At 41.9% G+C, this 18569-nt stretch overlaps 1 protein-coding gene across 2 annotated transcripts in view; it reads right to left on the reverse strand.

The window, feature by feature from the left end:
* BIN3 (bridging integrator 3) overlaps positions 1 to 18569 on the reverse strand; it is a 90868-nt gene that overhangs the window by 20158 nt on the left and 52141 nt on the right. The window contains exons 2-3 of one of the 2 annotated variants that reach the window (XM_089681511.1): positions 7320 to 7365; positions 654 to 694 (exon numbers count right to left, since the gene is read on the reverse strand). In XM_089681511.1, the coding sequence (XP_089537637.1) occupies positions 654 to 694; positions 7320 to 7365 (87 nt within the window). The remainder of the gene's footprint in view (positions 1 to 653; positions 695 to 7319; positions 7366 to 18569) is intronic. The other variant, XM_089681512.1, reaches the window with a different exon arrangement.

Genomic DNA, 18569 nt, shown 5'->3' on the forward strand with positions numbered 1-18569 from the left:
GTGCGTGTTGGGTGGTATTTAGTTTTAGTAAATCAACCATCTGTTTTACATACATTCTAATACAGGAAAACCCTCTTTTCTTGAAAGAGGCATAATAAATATTAGTGTAAAGAAAAAACAATGAAAAAAACATCCAAACCTCATGCATTTTAAAACACAAATATGTAAAGCAGCCAATAAAAACACTGGATAAAAACGCAATGAGATGTGAAGAGTCCCAATTGACAATAATGGCATAGATCTCGGCATGCACTTGTGCGCCGTTTCAGACGTAATTCTGTCACAGCGCCAAGCCATTAGACGAGATAACTGACATTTGGCTCAAATCACAAAGCTTTAGGGCCTATTCACACCAGAATGAGGTGCGGGAAACCCGCATCACAAGCCATTTGATGGCTTGACAATTCGGTTGACAGCACAATTGATTGTGGACGTGATCCTTCATGGCATGCCTTGAATGTAACCATTTTGGGCAGCAGTTAAATCAATGAGTTTAGTTCCATTTTAACACAAGTCTAAGGCACTATTTTCAGCCATGTCACTGTAATTTTAAAATCTGGTTGCACTGTCACTTTTTTGAGAATAAGTATCTTTATCCTCTCCAAAAACTTTTTGAATTGATGACCAATGACCGTTATGAAGAAGCAACTTACTGTTGAAGCTTGCCATATTCTCGTTCAAAGTCCCTTTCTACCTGAAACCAGAGAAGACACATTATTGGCCCATTACAGTGACACACATCTCAGCCAATACATGACAACACTCATTCCCATCATAAGACATCAGAACAAGAAGATATTTACATTAAAAGGGACCTAAACACCCACATTCAATACCAATTGAAGTCTCACACCTTTTTTATCGGTTGATGGTCCTGTAACTCCACCTGTTATTTGTGACTAATTCTTGCTTGGAAATTCTATTTTTAAATAGAAATTTTGATTTGCCTGTGAAATCCTTTATCTTAGAGGTTGATGCAGGTGGGGAGAAAACTTAAACAGTCCCCCTTCTGCCCCAGCTGAACAAATGAGAGTCTGGGGATAGCCACTCTGAGAGGTTGAGCCACCTGCCGGGCAGACCATGATAATGATGTACTTATTGTCCAGCTCTGTGACATCAACCGACAACAGACCTTAGCCCACTTTCGGCTGAATCTGGGTCATAGGAGTGCAAAATTAAGTGTACTCCTGTGACTCACAGGAGCAGTATGGCCAAAAGAGCTTCAGCCATACTTCTCCTTTAATGAATTTGACGTGGTGATAAATTTGGAGGTGTGCTTTCTTTTTTAAACACCTGCCGCCCACCCACAGTACATTTACTTCTTTCATTCATGATTGTTTTGCTTACTGTTGTGATTGACACACAGCTATCACATGGTACCTGCTACACTGTAGCCAATCACAGATCACAGTGCTAAGTAAGCGGTCATGAATCAAAGCTATTCATGACAACTAAAACTGTTGAATATAACAATGATCATCACTGTTATAAGCAATAGCAGTGAAAACCTCCCCCCCCCCAAGAGTATTAGTGTCATTATGGTGAAACTGAACTACTCTGATGAAAATATGTAAAAATAAATAAATATTTTTTTTAAAAAAAAAGGGGAAAAAAATTGCATTAAAAAATATTTTTTTACATACTGTTACCAGTCAGTATCCCTGATCAACACCACACCAGTCATATGATGATGCTGTATTGTAATGGAGAAAAAAAAATGTGGAAAAAAGCCCCAAATTTTATTAAAATTTCTTCATTTTGCCAAAAAATTATGACAAAAAAGTACTTAAAAAAAACTTGCTATGCCTCTAGCTAATTACCTTGGATTGTCTACTTTCCAAAAAGGGGACATTGGGGAGTATTTCCACTGTCCTGGCATTTTAGAACCTCAAGAAATCAGGCTGTCAGTACACGAGTATAGATCAAATATACTGTATATAGCATAGTTTGTAGACTCTATACTTTCAAACTAAGTAATAAACACGGATTTGGGTTATTTTTACATTTATATAATAAGAAATAATACACCATTTTTATGCATCATTTGTTCAGGTATATCACCTGTATCTGTGGGCACTGTTTGAAACAAGATCTAATGTTTACCTGTTCCAATATGCTGAAAAGTCAAGTTTCCATGGGGTGTACTTCATTTTTGCACATGGCTGTATTTAATCTTTGTATTTAGTGGTTTGCCTAAGGTTTATCTTTCAATGTAGTGCATTTGATAATAGAGTCTGTCAACCTTGCGACAATGCATTTTAAACACTTATCAACATCCTGCATGTGCAAGGAAGTTGCAAAATATCCATTTTCCATGACTGAGCCCTTCCCCTGGCTTCTGTCAGTCCCCGACACTTGGGGCTATGGAAAGCAGAACATTGCAATGACAGGTACGAAGGAAGCTGCTTTCAGAAGAGCAGCCTAATCTGAGTCCATGATGTCATAGTTGTTCCCACCCACTCTCCGTAAAACAAGGTGGAATTTATGCTAATCCTGTGGGTGCAGAGGTACACAGTCACACACAATGGAGGCTTTGTAAAATATAGGAGCAAGATCCCAAAACACACATCATCAGCTTCCCACAGCATAGCGGAGAGTAGGCATGCAGCTCACACTGCAAAACGTGGTCTGAGGAACCGCAGCTAAAACGAACAGGCAGAAGTTGCTTATTGTACATACACATAAACATGTGTAAGGAAAAACAAGTCCCAGTAGATTAGGAGTTCAAGAGTTGCTTGCAATAAATGGGTAACATGGGGCAGAAAACAAGTTCAAAAGTGGAAAAAAAAAAAAAAAAAAAAAAGGTAGAAAGTCAGATAATCTATATGGGCTCGTTTACACTGGTTTCACCCTCTGAAGAGTGATCAGAGGTGGATATTTAAGAGGGAACTGAGGAGGCCATGAGGAGGCATTATGTCATCTACTAAATCACCTGTTTAACCCCTAAAATCCACATGCATTGTACATGCAGGATAAAGTGCAGATAAAGTGCAGCCCCACTCAGTTGAACAGGGGATTATATTTGCTGTGCTCAATACAAAACATTGTGGCCATGGCATGTACAGTCAGGTCCATAAATATTGGGACATCGACACAATTCTAACATTTTTGGCTCTATACACCACCACAATGGATTTGAAATGAAACAAACAAGATGTGCTTTAACTGCAGACTGTCAGCTTTAATTTGAGGGTATTTTCATCCAAATCAGGTGAATGGTGTAGGAATGACAACAGCTTGCATATGTGCCTCCCACTTGTTAAGGGACCAAAAGTAATGGGACAATTGGCTTCTCAGCTGTTCCATGGCCAGGTGTGTGTTATTCCCTCATTATCCCAATTACAATGAGCAGATAAAAGGTCCAGAATTCATTTCAAGTGTGCTATATGCATTTGGAATCTGTTGCTGTCAAATCTCAAGATGAGATCCAAAGAGCTGTCACTATCAGTGAAGCAAGCCATCATTAGGCTGAAAAAACAAAACAAACCCATTCTTAAAAAGAAGGAACGCACCAGTGAGCTCAGCAACACCAAAAGACCCGGAAGACCACGGAAAACAACTGTGGTGGATGACCGAAGAATTCTTTCCCTGGTGAAGAAAACACCCTTCACAACAGTTGGCCAGATCAAGAACACTCTGCAGGAGGTAGGTGTATGTGTGTCAAAGTCAACATTCAAGAGAAGACTTCACCAGAGTGAATACAGAGGGTTCACCACAAGATGTAAACCATTGGTGAGCCTCAAAAACAGGAAGGCCAGATTAGAGTTTGCCAAACGACATGTAAAAAAGCCTTCACATTTCTGGAACAACATCCTATGGACAGATGAGACCGAGATCAACTTGTACCAGAGTGATGGGAAGAGAAGAGTATGGAGAAGGAAAGGAACTGCTCATGATCCTAAGCATACCACCTCATCAGTGAAGCATGGTGGTGGTAGTGTCATGGCGTGGGCATGTATGGCTGCCAATGGAACTGGTTCTCTTGTATTTATTGATGATGTGACTGCTGACAAAAGCAGCAGGATGAATTCTGAAGTGTTTCGGGAATATTATCTGCTCATATTCAGCCAAATGCTTCACAACTCATTGGACGCCGCTTCACAGTGCAGATGGACAATGACCCAAAGCATACTGCAAAAGCAACCAAAAGAGTTTTTTAAGGGAAGGAAGTGGAATGTTATGCAATGGCCAAGTCAATCCTCTGACCTGAATCCGATTGAGCATACATTTCACTTGCTGAAGACAAAACTGAAGGGAAAATGCCCCAAGAACAAGCAGGAACTGAAGACAGTTGCAGTAGAGGCCTGGCAGAGCATCACCAGGGATGAAACCCAGCATCTAGTGATGTCTATGTGTTCCAGACATCAGGCTGTAATTGACTGCAAAGGATTTGCAACCAAGTATTAAAAAGTGAAAGTTTGATTTATGATTATTATTCTGTCCCATTACTTTTGGTCCCTTAACAAGTGGGAGGCACATATGCAAACTGTTGTAATTCCTACACCGTTCACCTGATTTGGATGTAAATACCCTCAAATTAAAGCTGACAGTCTGCAGTTAAAGCACATCTTGTTTGTTTTATTTCAAATTTATTGTGGTGGTGTATAGAGCCAAAAATGTTAGAATTGTGTCGATGTCCCAATATTTATGGACCTGACTGTATACATCCTTGTCCGTTAGTTTTCAGCTTAAAGCCTAACTACAGATTTCTTGTGACTTTAAATAGTTCATTTGGACCAAGCTGGTCCCGAGAGTGTGACAGGAAGCCCCTTTCTGCTGCCTGAACATAGCATTGTACGTATGTAGCTGTATCAAGTAAATATATACCAGGGGCCGATTGCTTCCACACAGTGCCAGCCTCCGTTCACACCCCCAACCCCCCCCCGGGCTCCCATCTGCGGGCCTGGGACCGGCTCACTGCCGTCTGCTAGAGTGCTAGAGGGGGGGGGGGGGGAAGACACATATCCGCTCTCCTCCCATTCTTGTCCTGACCAGGAAGTGACGTTATGTCATTTCCAGGTCCCCGTTCAAAGATTTCTGGGCCATGGAGGCTGGGAAAGAATGTAATGCAGTGCAATGTGCACTGCATTAAATTCAGGGGAGGCATCAAGGGTGTTTTAGACCCTAGATGTCTCAATAAAGAGAACCTGTCACCAAAAATCATCACATGGGGATTTTGTCCTTTATGTGATTAAAAAAAAAAAGAAGTTTTTTTTAAATAGTAAAACATAAAAGTTACATCCAAGCACACAACATTGCCCGCCCCCCCCTCCCCCCAAAGAAATTGAGCCCCCCCCCCCCCCCCACATATACACACATACAAATGTTAAAGCACACGCTGAGAAGCCTACATATGAAAACATCGATTGAGATACACGTTACATATTGCAGCGCACGCCAGAATGAGAGCAATAATTCTAGCATGAGACCTCCTCCATAACACTATATTGATGACCTATAAGGGGCTTTAAAAGTGTCACCTATAGAAAATATGGGGTACTGAAGTTCGTCGCCATGTCACGAGCGCGTGAAAATTTAAGGTTTAATGTGTTGGGTATCTATTTACTTGGTGCAACCTCTTCTTTTATATTTAAAAAAAAAATTGTAATTTATTGCTTTTTTTGTGCTCTAAAATTAACTTGTATTTTTACTGAAATTTTGCGGCAATATCATGTGACAAAAAAATTGGAACTACTGCCATTTTATTCTCTAGTGTGTCTGCTTTCAGAAAATATATAATGTTTGAGGGATTTGTGTAATCTTCAGGCCTAAAATGATTTTTTAAACGTGTGCAAAAATGCAAAAACAGCACTGGCAGCGAAGGGGATAAAAGATAAGCCGGACACTCCCTTTCCTGACAAGCACTCAATCGGTGCTCATTACACTGTAAGGTGTCTCCCCTCCCTGCTAGTCCCTGGGTGCTGTGCTGGAGAGAGACAGGGAGAGAAGGAGGAGATAAACAGCGCAATATTAAAATTATTAAATGTTTAAGTCGCCATAAAGCCCCTTTTGATTTTAAAAGCCTCAGACATCCCTAAAAACACCTCAGATTTAAATACAGTTTTGGTTCAAATGTATTTTTTTTTTTGTATTTGGACAAGTAGATTGTCATGAGGGACAAGTAGATTGGGGCACTGATTTAGTCCATGGACAAGTAGTTTTTTCAAAAATTTCCACACCCCTGTATACCAAACAAGTCTTAAAATTGCACACGCACATGAAATAAAAAAACAAACTATGGTACCCAAAATTCTCCATAAGTGATGCTTTAAAGCTTGCAGGTTTACAGCAGTTAACCATGAATATTGACCCTAGAATTATTGCTCTCACTCCGAGGTCAGTGACAATACCTCACGTGTGGCCCAAATGATGTTTGCGTATACAAGCAAGCTGTGATAGGCACTCTTCATGAAGACATTGGGGGTCAAGAAATGACAGCTCCGATCCCTGAATTGATGTAATACACAGATGGGGGGGGGGGCAGTTTGGCACAGTTTGACAGCCCATAACAGTGATTGGGTGGTCCTAGAGTCCAACCAGATCACATTTATTGGAAAGCCCTTCGCCAGCTCCTAAAGCCAGTATCAGGCTCACAGCTGCAGCATCAACCACTAGTCTGCCATGCTGTTTATAATTGTACCTTGGTAAACAAGTGGTTCAGGAAAATAGTTCATTTGGACCAGCTTGGTCAAACCTGGAGTTAGGCTTTAAAGGGGATTGGTAAAATGTGGTTTTGCATGTTTTTACCACATCCAACTATAATAGTAAACAAAAGTCTAAAAGTGGAACCAAACTTAAAAATTTAAATTTGCTATGTTATTGGGAACACCAAAAAATATTCAATGTGCCTTAGTGGTCCCATTTAAAATTGTTTTGTCTGGATTTCCTGCTGAATATAGCAGTGTACTCCCTGGTATGGGAGTGTGCCTAGACACTCCTGTATCTACAGCCTCATAGCTGTATATCTGCAGTATGAGATCTAAGGCTTTTGCTTCCTCTTACTGCTAGTCTCCGATTTGGAGTGAGATTTGGTGATGTTGTTACTGCTGCTCGCTGTTGTTCTTGCTGGAGGCTGTGGCATGAGGTAGCTAAGCCCTGCCTCTACCAAGATGGCCACCTCCACACAGTGCAGAACAAGACATGGTAAATCAGTAATTATTTAAAGATCAGCTACAGGGAGAACACAGGCAATAATTGTGACTAGCCCCTTGCTCTCTGCCTGCCCTTTTTGAACAGTTTTAGGGAACTAGTGATTTGTGGACCTGTGGCTGCAATGAACAGTTTTCTTCTTCAATCTAAGACCACTACTTGTTACTTACTGTTTTCGGGACAATCTGCTTTTTTGGTCCAGCTTTAAAAGGGTTCCTAGATAAGAAAAAAATGCATTTGCATCAATGCACATATTCAGAAGAAAGAACAAGCATTGCAAAACCAAAACTGAGCACAATAAATCTTTAACTTAAAGTGTTACTAAACCCACAACAGTACAATCAGTCTGTATATGCAGCATTCATTTCTTACTTTCTACTACATGGTGCAGGTTGGTAACTATAAAGCTCAGGGATGCCTGACGTGGCTTTATTAGTGGCTAGAAGTGTATCCTTACTGTGCTGTAACCCCTTGGCATTTTATATTACATACAGTATATATACATACAGGGGGTGTGCAATTCATATCGCCCAGCGTCTGGGACATGTAGTTCTGGGTGCTGAGCAGGTGTTTTTTTTGTAAATTTAGACCACTGCAGGCAAGCAGTAGAGCATATATGTAGCCTCATGAAAGTGGGTCTTTATCCGTGGGGCCTCATACATCTCTTTCTGCTTGGAGCAGGCTGCAGAGAGATTGTGTGGTCACCGAGAGTCCTGAGTCTTGTGCTAACAATTGGGACCCAGGACTCCTGGTTTCGGGTCACCTGACCGCTATGATAGCCGCTGATTGCCTATTACAGTTATCAGTCACGGTGAGCCCGCTCCTGTGTTTACTTCCTCTTCTGAATGAAGGAAAAGCTGCACTGCACCTTTCTCTTCTTACAGGAGAGGAAGATAAAAGCAAACAAAAGTATGTAAAAAAAAAAAATAACTAGATCAAGGTTTGCCAGGGTTAGCGTTAAGGTAAGGGTCAAATGTCAAACCCCCACAAAAGCAAAAATGTAAAAATTTATTTCAGTTCGGGTCATTGTGTTTTAGGCAGGATAAAAAAAAAACAATGCAAAATGTGTACCATTGTTTCTGGGCCCTACCATGGGTACAAACAACAGCAAACATACACATATGTGGTATCGCAATCATCAGGAACAGGAGAATTTATTTTGGGTTGCTCTTTGGTGGAAAATTATAGTAATAGAAAGAAGTATACCACTAAATTAAAAAAAAGATTTTTTTTTTTTTTATTTTTTTTTTTTTTTTTTAACTATTCTGAGCCAGTTTTCCTTTGATAGTTAAAAAAGATCAGCAGATATCTGTTACCATTTACCACCAAAAGAAAAGCCCAATTTGTCCTGAAAAAAACAAGGTACAAATCCACCTGGTTACACAAAGTAGTTGCGATGGTATGTACAGTTTTACTAACACATTTCAAAGCTGCAAAATTGTGCTTAAGCATTAACATTTGTTTTATCCTCAGTCACTAAGGGGTTAACGGAGGGGACACCAGAACTTGATTTGGCTGCTCAGCATGTGCTTGTAGTGAGCACCCAAGTGCTTTAGTGTGTGACGGTAACATGAAGGAATAAAATATTTTTTCTCATTGAGGCCGACGCTACATCAACTCGCTCAGCAGATGCGCTTCTGCTGAGCATATAGACAGCCCGACACTCACCTTTCTTGAAGAAAACCCAATAGGTGCCCATCTTACTGCACAGTCTCTCCCCTCCCTGCTAATCCCCGAGTGCAGTGCTGGAGATAGGCAAGGAGGAGGTGAGGAGGAGATAAACAGCGCAATGTTAAAACCATTAAAAGTTTACGCTCATCTAATGTAACCAAGCATATCCATGGATATGATATGCTTGTATGCATGCCTGACAACATCGGGGCATGCTCCTAATGAGACGACAGATGATGTCCTGGGGTATTTCCTCCCAGATCTGGACCAGGGCAGCAATGATCTCCTGGACAGTCTGAGGTGCAACCTGGCAGCATCCAATAGACAAAAACATGATATCCCAGAGGTGTTCTATGGTCAGGCGAGTGTGGGGGCCATTCAACGGTATCTATTCTTTCATCCTTCAAGAACTGCGTACATACTCACGCCACATGAGGCCAGGCATTGTTGTGCACCAGGAGGAACTGAGGACCCACTACACCAGCGTAGTGTCTGACAATGGGCCCAAGGATTTCATCCTGATACCTAATGGCAGTCAGGGCGCCTTTGTTTAGCCTGTAGAGGCCTGTGGATCCCTCCATGGATATGCCTCCCCAGACCATCAATGACCCACCAGCAAAACGGTCATGCTGAATGATGTTACAGGCAGCATAACATTTTCCATGGCTTCTCCAGACCCTTTCACGTCTGTCATGTGCTCAGCGTGAACCTGCTCTCATCTGTGAAAAGCACAGGGTGCCAGTGGTGGACCTGACAATTCTGGTGTTCAATGGCAAATGCCAATCAAGCTCTATGGTACCGGGCAGTGAACACAGGGCCCACTAGATGACATTGGGCCCTCAGGCCAGCTTCATGAAGTCTGTTTCTGTTTGGTCAAAGACATTCACCAATGGCGTGCTGGAGGTCATTCTGTAGGGTTCTGGTAGTGCTCATCCTGTTCCTCCTTGCACAAAGGAGCAGATACCGGTCCTGCTGATGGGTTAAGAACCTTCTATGGCCCTGTCCAGGTCTCCTAGAGTAATTGCCTGTCTCCAGGAATCTCCTTGATGCTCTTGAAACTGTGCTGGAAGACACAGCAAACCTTCTGGCAATGGCACATATTGATGTGCCATCCTCGAAGAGTTGAACTGCCTGTGCATCCTCTGTAAGGTCTAGGCACCGCCTCATGCTACCAGTACTGACACTGACCCTAACCAAATGCAAAACTAGGGAAAAACAGTCAGAACAGATGAGTAGCAAAAAATAAGTCAGTGGCCTCCACCTGTAAAACCATTCCTGTTTTGGGGGTTGTCTCATTGTTGCCGATCTAGTGCACCTGTTAATTTCATTAACACAAAAGAAGCCGAAACTGGTTAACAACCCCCTCTGCTACTTAACAGACCAGATCAATATACCAGGACTTGATACTATACCCTGATTAAAAAGTGTTCCTTTAATTTTTTTGAGCAGCATATATATATATATATATATATACATACACACACACATACTTATATACATACACACCCACACTACATAGCCAAAAGTATTGGGATGCCCACCTTTACACACACATGAACTTTAATGGCCTCCCAGTCTTAGTCCGTAGGGTTCAATATTGAGTTGGCCCACCCTTTGCTGCTATAACAGCTTCAACTCTTCTGGGAAGGCTGTCCACAAGGTTTAGGAGTGTGTCTATGGGAATGTTTGACCATTCTTCCAGAAGAGCATTTGTGAGATCAGGCAGTGATGTCTAACGAGAAGGCCTGGCTCACAGTCTCCTCTCTAATTCATCCTAAAGGTGTTCTATCGGGTTGAGGTCAAGTCTGTGCAGGCCAGTCAAGTTCCTCCGCCCCAAACTCGCTCATCCATGTCTTTATGGACCTTGCTTTGTGCACTGGTGGGTAGACATGTTGGAACAGGAAGCGGCCATCCCCAAACTATTCCCACAAAGTTGGGAGCAGGAAATTGTCCAAAATGTCTTAATATGCTGATGCTTTAAGAGTTCCCTTCACTGGAACTAAGGGGCCAAGCTCAACCACTGAAAAACAACCCCACACCATAATCCCCCCTCCACCAAACTTTACACTTGGCACAATGCAGTCAGGCAAGTACTGTTCTCCTGGCCAAATCCAGACATGCACATTGGATTGCCAGACAGAGAAGCAGGATCTGTCACTCTAGAGAACACATCTCCACTGCTCCAGTGTCCAGTGGCGGCATGCTTTACACCACTGCATCCGATGCCTTGCATTGCACTTGGTGATATAAGGCTTGAAAGCAGTTGCTCGGCCATGGAAAACCATTCCATGAAGCTCTCACATACGCCATACGACTAACACTTGACTGTGGAATATTTAATAGCAAGGAAATTTCACATATTACACAGGTGGCAACCCATGACTGTACCACGCTTGCATTTACTGAGCTCCTGAGAGCGACCCATTCTTTTACAAATGTTTGTAGAAACAGTCTGCGTGCCTAGGTGCTTAATTTTATACACCTGTGGCCATGGACGTGATATGAACACCTGAATCCAATGATTTGGAGGGGTGGCCCAATACTTTTTAGTGTGTGTGTGTATATATATATATATATATATATATATATATATATATATATATATATACACACACACACACACACACACACACACACATATATATATATATACACACATGCATACACACACAGTATATACAGTTTATATAAGTACACATACTCTCTCTCACACTCTCTTTCGTCCCAGCTTTTCTAGAATGTAAAACAGTATACACATAGAGTGGAAATGCTGAGTGATAAAGAATTCAAAGAGGAAGATAAATATAAGAACAGACTGATAAGCTATAATTAAACCACGCTTCTCTTTTTTTTGTTTGGACTGTACATTTCAAGTGGAACGGATCAGACTGGGTTTCCTGTAGCTCATATTTGCGTACCAACTAATTTACATAGGAAGCTGGAAAGATGTATACACATATAAATATCAATCGACATTCATAAGAACAGTTGGGGAATTCTATAAAGAGCTCATGAAAGTGAAACTAAAATGGAGACGCAATCAAAACACTGTTAAATCAGATTCTTGACAGAAGCCCTGGTTCACATATATGCGGCCGTGTGGGCCGCGTTTTACGCAGGCACGAGAGCCCATTCATTAGAAAGGACTTTCGTGCCCTGTGACACGCACGGAAGAAGTCCCTGCACTTCTGAAAACGCAGCCTGCATGGGAACCTCGGTTCCCAGTATGGCTGTGTTTTCCAGGGAGGGTGACGTGCCATTAGAACTAATGTCACCCGCTGGCGGGTCTGCATTTCTCTGTGCGGGTGCTGCGGATTTTAGCGTGGATCCGCAGCGGCACCACCTACACAGATGTGAACCTAGCCGAAAGGAATGGAATTGGGAGCCACTATGACTAGAACAGTTTATATCAATTCACAATAAGCTCTACTTTCATAAAACTATAAGTGTTCGTTTACACTTACTCTGAAAAGGGATCTGTGGCAGATCACTTTTGAGAGTATGTTTGAAAAGCGATGAGAAGGCATTATGTTGTCACCTTACCACCTGTTTTAACCCCTACAAACCCAAAATTACCATGCTGCATGGTTCTGAGCAGTTAGGGCATGATCCCCTTTAGTCAAATGGGTTGCGTTCACTGGGTGCTATGACCTGCTAAGCTTGATGGGGGAAGGGGGGGTGTTTGGTTTAATTTATACTGCGATGCAAATCACACCGCTGTTGCTTTCATAGCATAAGGAGGAGTGGCTTACCCACGTTTTTACTGCCCTTAACCGTAAATGTAAACAAGGCTTTAAAGTGATAATACAGTCAATTAAAAAAATAAACATTTTATACTTGCCTGCCCTGTGCAATGGAATTGCACACAGTGGTCGTGATCTCCCCTCCCGGCTCCGCTGTTTCCTATGGTGGCACACCTGCAAGCTCGATCCCTAGCAACGCTGTCTGAGTCCATAGACACAGACTTTGCAACTCAAACCCGTTCAATGCTCCCTTGTTACGGGATTTAACTGAAAGTAATGGTAGCCAATGGCTGTAAGAGCAGGGTGAGTCACTACAGATAGGCACAGCTCTGGATCGAGTGAGAACTCCGGTAAGTGTAAGCGGGGGTGAGGGGTCATACTGCTACCTAAATATTTTTTTACCAATGTATGGAATGTATTAAGGTAAAAAATGAGCTTGAGAACCACTTTAATCAAAAAACTTTGTTTCCGCCTGGCATACCCCTAGTGTGAAATTCCACCCCATTCCTCTGGGAACACCAATGATAGTGCCTTCTCCAGAATCTCACTAAGTCTTACTGACTGGTAAGCAGAAAGGGATCATTCACTCACGTCATTATGTTTGCAGTTATGGTTTTCTGCATTTTGCACACATCCCCTGCTCTTTGTACAATTATTAAATATGGAGGAATAGATTTATAAACTCTAGTTTCAAGTGACAGATCAGAATGAATGTTCTATGCCCAGCAGGAGCTTTCTCAATGGGTTCACAGTTTACAAAAAAGACCATGAGAGGAACCATACTGCAACAAACAAAACGTTTGGTTGGATTTCACTTTACAATGCTAGGCCCCCGCTGTAATCCAGGCTACTTAGGCATACAGACTAGAGAAATGTATTTTTAAAGGGGCAGCACAGTGGCTTAGTGATTAGCACTTCCGCCTGGCAGTACTAGGGTCGTTGGTTCGAATCCCAATCACGGCACCACCTGCCTGGAGTTTGCATGTTCTCCCTGTGCCTGTGTGGGTTTCCTCCGGGTACGCCGGTTTTCTCCCACACTCCAAAGACATGCAGGTAGGTTAATTGGATCCTGTATAAATTGTCCATAGTATGTGTATGTATGAATGTGAGTTAGGGACCTTAGATTGTACACCCCTCGAGGGTTAGGGACTGATGTGAATGTACGAATATATATATATATATATGTAAAGCGCTGCGTAAATTGACGGTGCTATAGAAGTACCTGAAATAATAATATTCAGTCTTGTTGTCAAGAATGTCATATGACATGGCCCTTAATCTCTCTCTGGCAGAAAACATACATAGAAGAGACTTGAGTTACCAGTGAGAGAGGTCTCACTGATCAGTTCTTGCCCACTAACATGTTTCCCTCTGGCATCTGTTTAAGAGAAAAAAATTTGCCAAAATCAGAATAAAAATATTATTGCCTCCCTCTGATTTTTCTAAAAACACTTCATTACTCACTTTAGGTAGGCCATGCAATAATAAGCATAGTAACAAAAACTGATAGACTCATACTCATGACCACATCAAGGGGAGAAGATGTTACAATATACAGCTCATATGGCACATAATGATCAGGAGTAAATAGCTAGGAAGAAAGCCTGTCATGAGAGACATTGAAGTACTGACATTGTGGACCAGAGAGAACCAGACATATAGCATTTTCAGAAGAATGTTGGCAAGAACAGTGTTATATTTTACTTTTATTACAGAGTTTCTTTAAAAGGAAACAGCTTTTTTAGTGTGATTTTGTGTAAAAGTAGAAGATATCAGCTTGATGCAAACAGACTTATCAATATGAGCTAAAGTGGTTGTAAAGGCTGATTTTCATGTTTTTTTTTGCATAAAATAATAAACATGTTATACTTAACCTGCTCTGTGCAGTTTACTGCCTCCTCTTCTAGGATCCCCCACCTGCGCTGTCTGCTCCTCTTCTGTGAGGGCTCCATAGCAAGTGAGTGCTCTGCATTGTGTAAAAATGCAGTTTGATCCTGACTTCTCTAATCCTCCCCTTCTTCCAGTGCCCCCCTTATCTCCTGATAAGACATATCGTGTGGAGACACTCTGCATATGCTCAATTTGGTGTGTATTGTGAGACAGTTTTTTCTTTCTTAGGAGAGTGCATGTGATCAGCACAGAGCCAATCAGCACTGTCCAGACCAGGGGTGTGGAAATTTTTGAAAAATCTACTTCTCCAGGGACAAAATCGGTGTCTCAATCTACTTGTCCCTCATGACAATCTACTTGTCCTAATAAAGCAGATTTAAATACAGTTTTGGTTAAACTGTATGTTTTTTTAAGTAATGTCTGGGGCTTTTAAAAACAAAAGGGGCGTTATAGCGACTTAAACGTTTAATATTTTTATCATTGTGCTGTTTATTTCCTCCTCCCTTCCCTGCCTGTCTCTAGCACCGCACCTGAAGACTAGCAGGGAAGGGAGAGACCTTGCAGTGTAATGAGCACTGATTGACTGCTTGTTAGGAAATCCTGTCCAGCTTATCCTTTATCCTTTTCGCTCCCAGAGCTGTTTTTGCATTATTTGCGCACATTTAAAAAATCATTTTAGGCCTGAAGATGACACAAACCCCCCAAACATTGTATATTTTCTGAAATCAGAGATCCTAGAGAATAAAATAGCAGTAGTTCCAATTTTTTATGTCACACAATATTATCACAAAGGTCTAGGAAACACAAAATTTCAGTAAACAATACACAAGTTAATTTTAGGGCACAAAAAGCAATAAATTATCCAATTTTTTTTGTAAAATATAAAAGTTACTTTTTTTTTTTTAAATGGAAGTTACACCCAAGCATATAACACCCCCAAATTTTTCAAGGCCCCCCACCCACACATATGTACGAGGTTGCAGCGAGTAAATAGATATCCAACATGTCAAACGTTAAATTTGCGTGCGCTCGTGAAACGGCAACAAACTTTAGTACCCTATATTTTCTATACGTGACAGCTTTAAAGCCCCTTATAGGTCATCAGTATAGTGTACGGAGGAGGTTTGGTGCTAGAATTATTGGTCTCATTCTGGCGTGCATGGCGAAATGTAATGTGTATTACAATCCACGTTTTCATGTGTAGGTGCCCCAGCACGTGCTATTACAGTTGTGCGTGTGTACATATGTGGGGGTGGGGGGGCCTTGAAAAATTTGGGGGTGTTATATGCTTGGGTGTAACTTCCATTTAAAAAAAATGTAACTTTTTTTTTTTTTTTTTTATCACATACGGGGCAAAAAGTCCCCTATGTGATGATTTTTGGTGACAGGTTCTCTTTTTTGAGACATGCAGGGTCTAAAAGACCCTGCATGTCTCCCCTGTACTACACTGAATGTAATGAGGTGCACATCGCACCGCATTACATTCTTTCCCAGCCTGACCGGGAATTTGTCGAAAGGGGACCCAGAAGTGACGTCACATCACTTCCGGATCAGGAGAAGAAGGGCAGGGGAGCGGATGTGTCCGCTGTCCTACTCCCTCCCCTATACCACATCCCGTGGCACCCACCGAACTAGTCTTGGGCCCGCAGATGGGATACCGGAGCCAGAAACATAGCGGGGGAGAGTCTGACACTGTGGGCTGTGTGGAAGCAACCGGCGGCAGCACTGCTGCCCGATTGCTTCCACCTGACAGGTGAGCCCCTCTGCTTGCCCGCAGCAGGGTTAAAGGCAAAAACAGCTACCTGCCTGGCGCCCGGAACTGCATATCCCAGGTGTTGGGTGATAGGAATTGAACATCCCTGCCAGACAGGTCAGGGGTTCTGCATCCAACTAGAGCAGAAAGAAAACTCCTCCTATAAGCTTTAACCAGTGCTCTGCTGAACACTGATAAAAGTCACAAGACTGTTCTAACTGCTGATGGGAAAAAAGGTATTTAGAAGTTTATATTTACTAAAATAATTGCTCTTCCATGTTCTGTGTACTGTGGGAGACCAGATAGAGTGAATGCAGGATGTTGGGTTTAATAACACTTTACATCGATCCAACTTTGAAATCGCGTGACTTCCAGTGAAGTCGCACGATTTCAAAGTCAGATGGTATTCCGACTTTAGATGTGGCTTGCAAGACACAAATGTCTATGTACGTCGCACCTAAAGTAGTCCATGCACTACTTTAGAAATTGGTGCGTCTCCAACAAAGTCCGAATCGCACCAATATGACTGCTGTAATTGTGGACAATAGGGTGCGACTTGCCATGAGATTTGCAAGTCATATGGCATGGCAAATCGCATGGCAAGTTTCACCCGGTGTGACAGAGGTGTTAAAGCGGTAGTAAAGTCTCTAACTAATGAAAAAAAAAAGGGCTTCCATCTTCACCCGGTCTTCCTTCCAGGTCCACGGGCTTCGGCAGTCTGACTGGCTGAGCCACGATGATGTCACTCCCACGCATGCGCACGGGAGCCCTGGGCCCATGCTCACAAAGGTCTGAAGGAACGGCGCGGGTATGCCGTTCCTTCAAAGCGCATGCGCCAATGATGTGTCTGGATGTTGTTCTCTGGAATATCTCCTAAACGGTGCATGTTTAGGAGATATTCATTATACCTACAGGTAAGCTTTATTATAAGCTTACCTGTAGGTAAAAGCCAAAGAACGTCACTTTAACACACCTTCTCGACTCTAGATAGAGGAGCTACAGAGACACATTTGGAAAGCAGCACTGTCAACCTGGAAGATGGTAGTCTTACATGCACTAGCTGATTTAGGTGGACTTGACTAAAAATTTGAATAGAAATTAAAAAAAATTTAATAAAAGTATTGCCCCTGATGTATGCTTGTGACGAAACGTGGAGGGTGGAGCTACGGCTTATGACGTCATCACATCATGCACCATGGCCATTTTGTTGGTTGGAAACTTTTATGAACTCACATGCTGATATCATCTTGTGTCTGTAAGTGCAATACTTTTATTAAACTTCAGATTATTTTAAAATACTACACTATGAGGAGGTCTTTGTATACATCCCATTATCTTTGAGGCGTAACACTGGATCTTTATCATCGAGTTACTAGCAGTGGAACTGCCTTTTTTGGGATAGAAGATCAAGGATTCAACATGTACAATGTTATTCCATATTTGCGCTTTTTGACCGCTTGATCTGTGGTCATATTTAACGGTAAGAGGCTGTGAATGGTGATGGTGGAGGATTCTCTTTTTTCCTGTTGGCGGCACATCACTTTTTAAAGGTATGGTTTTTATTTAACACATGGTCATATTTATTGGACTTTGAGGACTTGAATTTATTTTGTCATTATATTTTGTGCATTAGTGGTATGAATTAGCGCTACATTTTCGTTTTTCATAATCATTTTATATGTTGCCTGCAATTTGATGTTAGCAGCTTTTTCACAACATAGGGTACATTTAGCTTAGGTATATTTTATTATTATTTCTGTGATGGCCTGTGTGAGCCATCTGCCCAGAGTACTCTTAGAGGCTTTCTCCCCTTTGCGGTTACCCATAAAGAATATGAATGAGGAGTTCGACTTTCTAAACCCCTTTTGACACTTCCAAAAATATCAATAGACATTTTCTCATGTCTAGCGTATGAAACGCCTCTTCCCCCGGATTAGCTGGAGCTGTACAGAAGGTAGGCAATACTATTTCCTGCGTATGATCAAAGGATGAGGAGATTTTCGGAAGAAAACCCGGATCCGTTCTAAGGACCACCCGGTCTGAAAAATAAATAAGAAAGGTTTCGGAAATCGACAGCGCCTGGATCTCACTAATCCTTCGAGCTGACGTAAAGGCAATTAGAAAAATGGGTTTTAGAACTAAATTTCACACCGAAGCTCAAACAGTTTCTTTGTGAGGCCCTGTAAAACTAAAGACATATCCCATATCATAGAAACTTTAACTGAAACTGGCCTGGTCCTGGCCAAAAGTTTTTTTAAAAATCTAATAATTAGCGCCTCCTGGGATAACCTTTTCTCCAGGAATGCAGATAAAGCTGCTACTTGAGATTCAAGGGTGCTTGCAGCTAGGCCCTTCTCCAATCC

This window comes from Staurois parvus, unplaced genomic scaffold, assembly GCF_062004578.1.
Source record: "Staurois parvus isolate SC_StPar_1 unplaced genomic scaffold, SC_StPar_1.0 ptg000269l, whole genome shotgun sequence".
NCBI classification, from domain to species: domain Eukaryota; kingdom Metazoa; phylum Chordata; class Amphibia; order Anura; family Ranidae; genus Staurois; species Staurois parvus.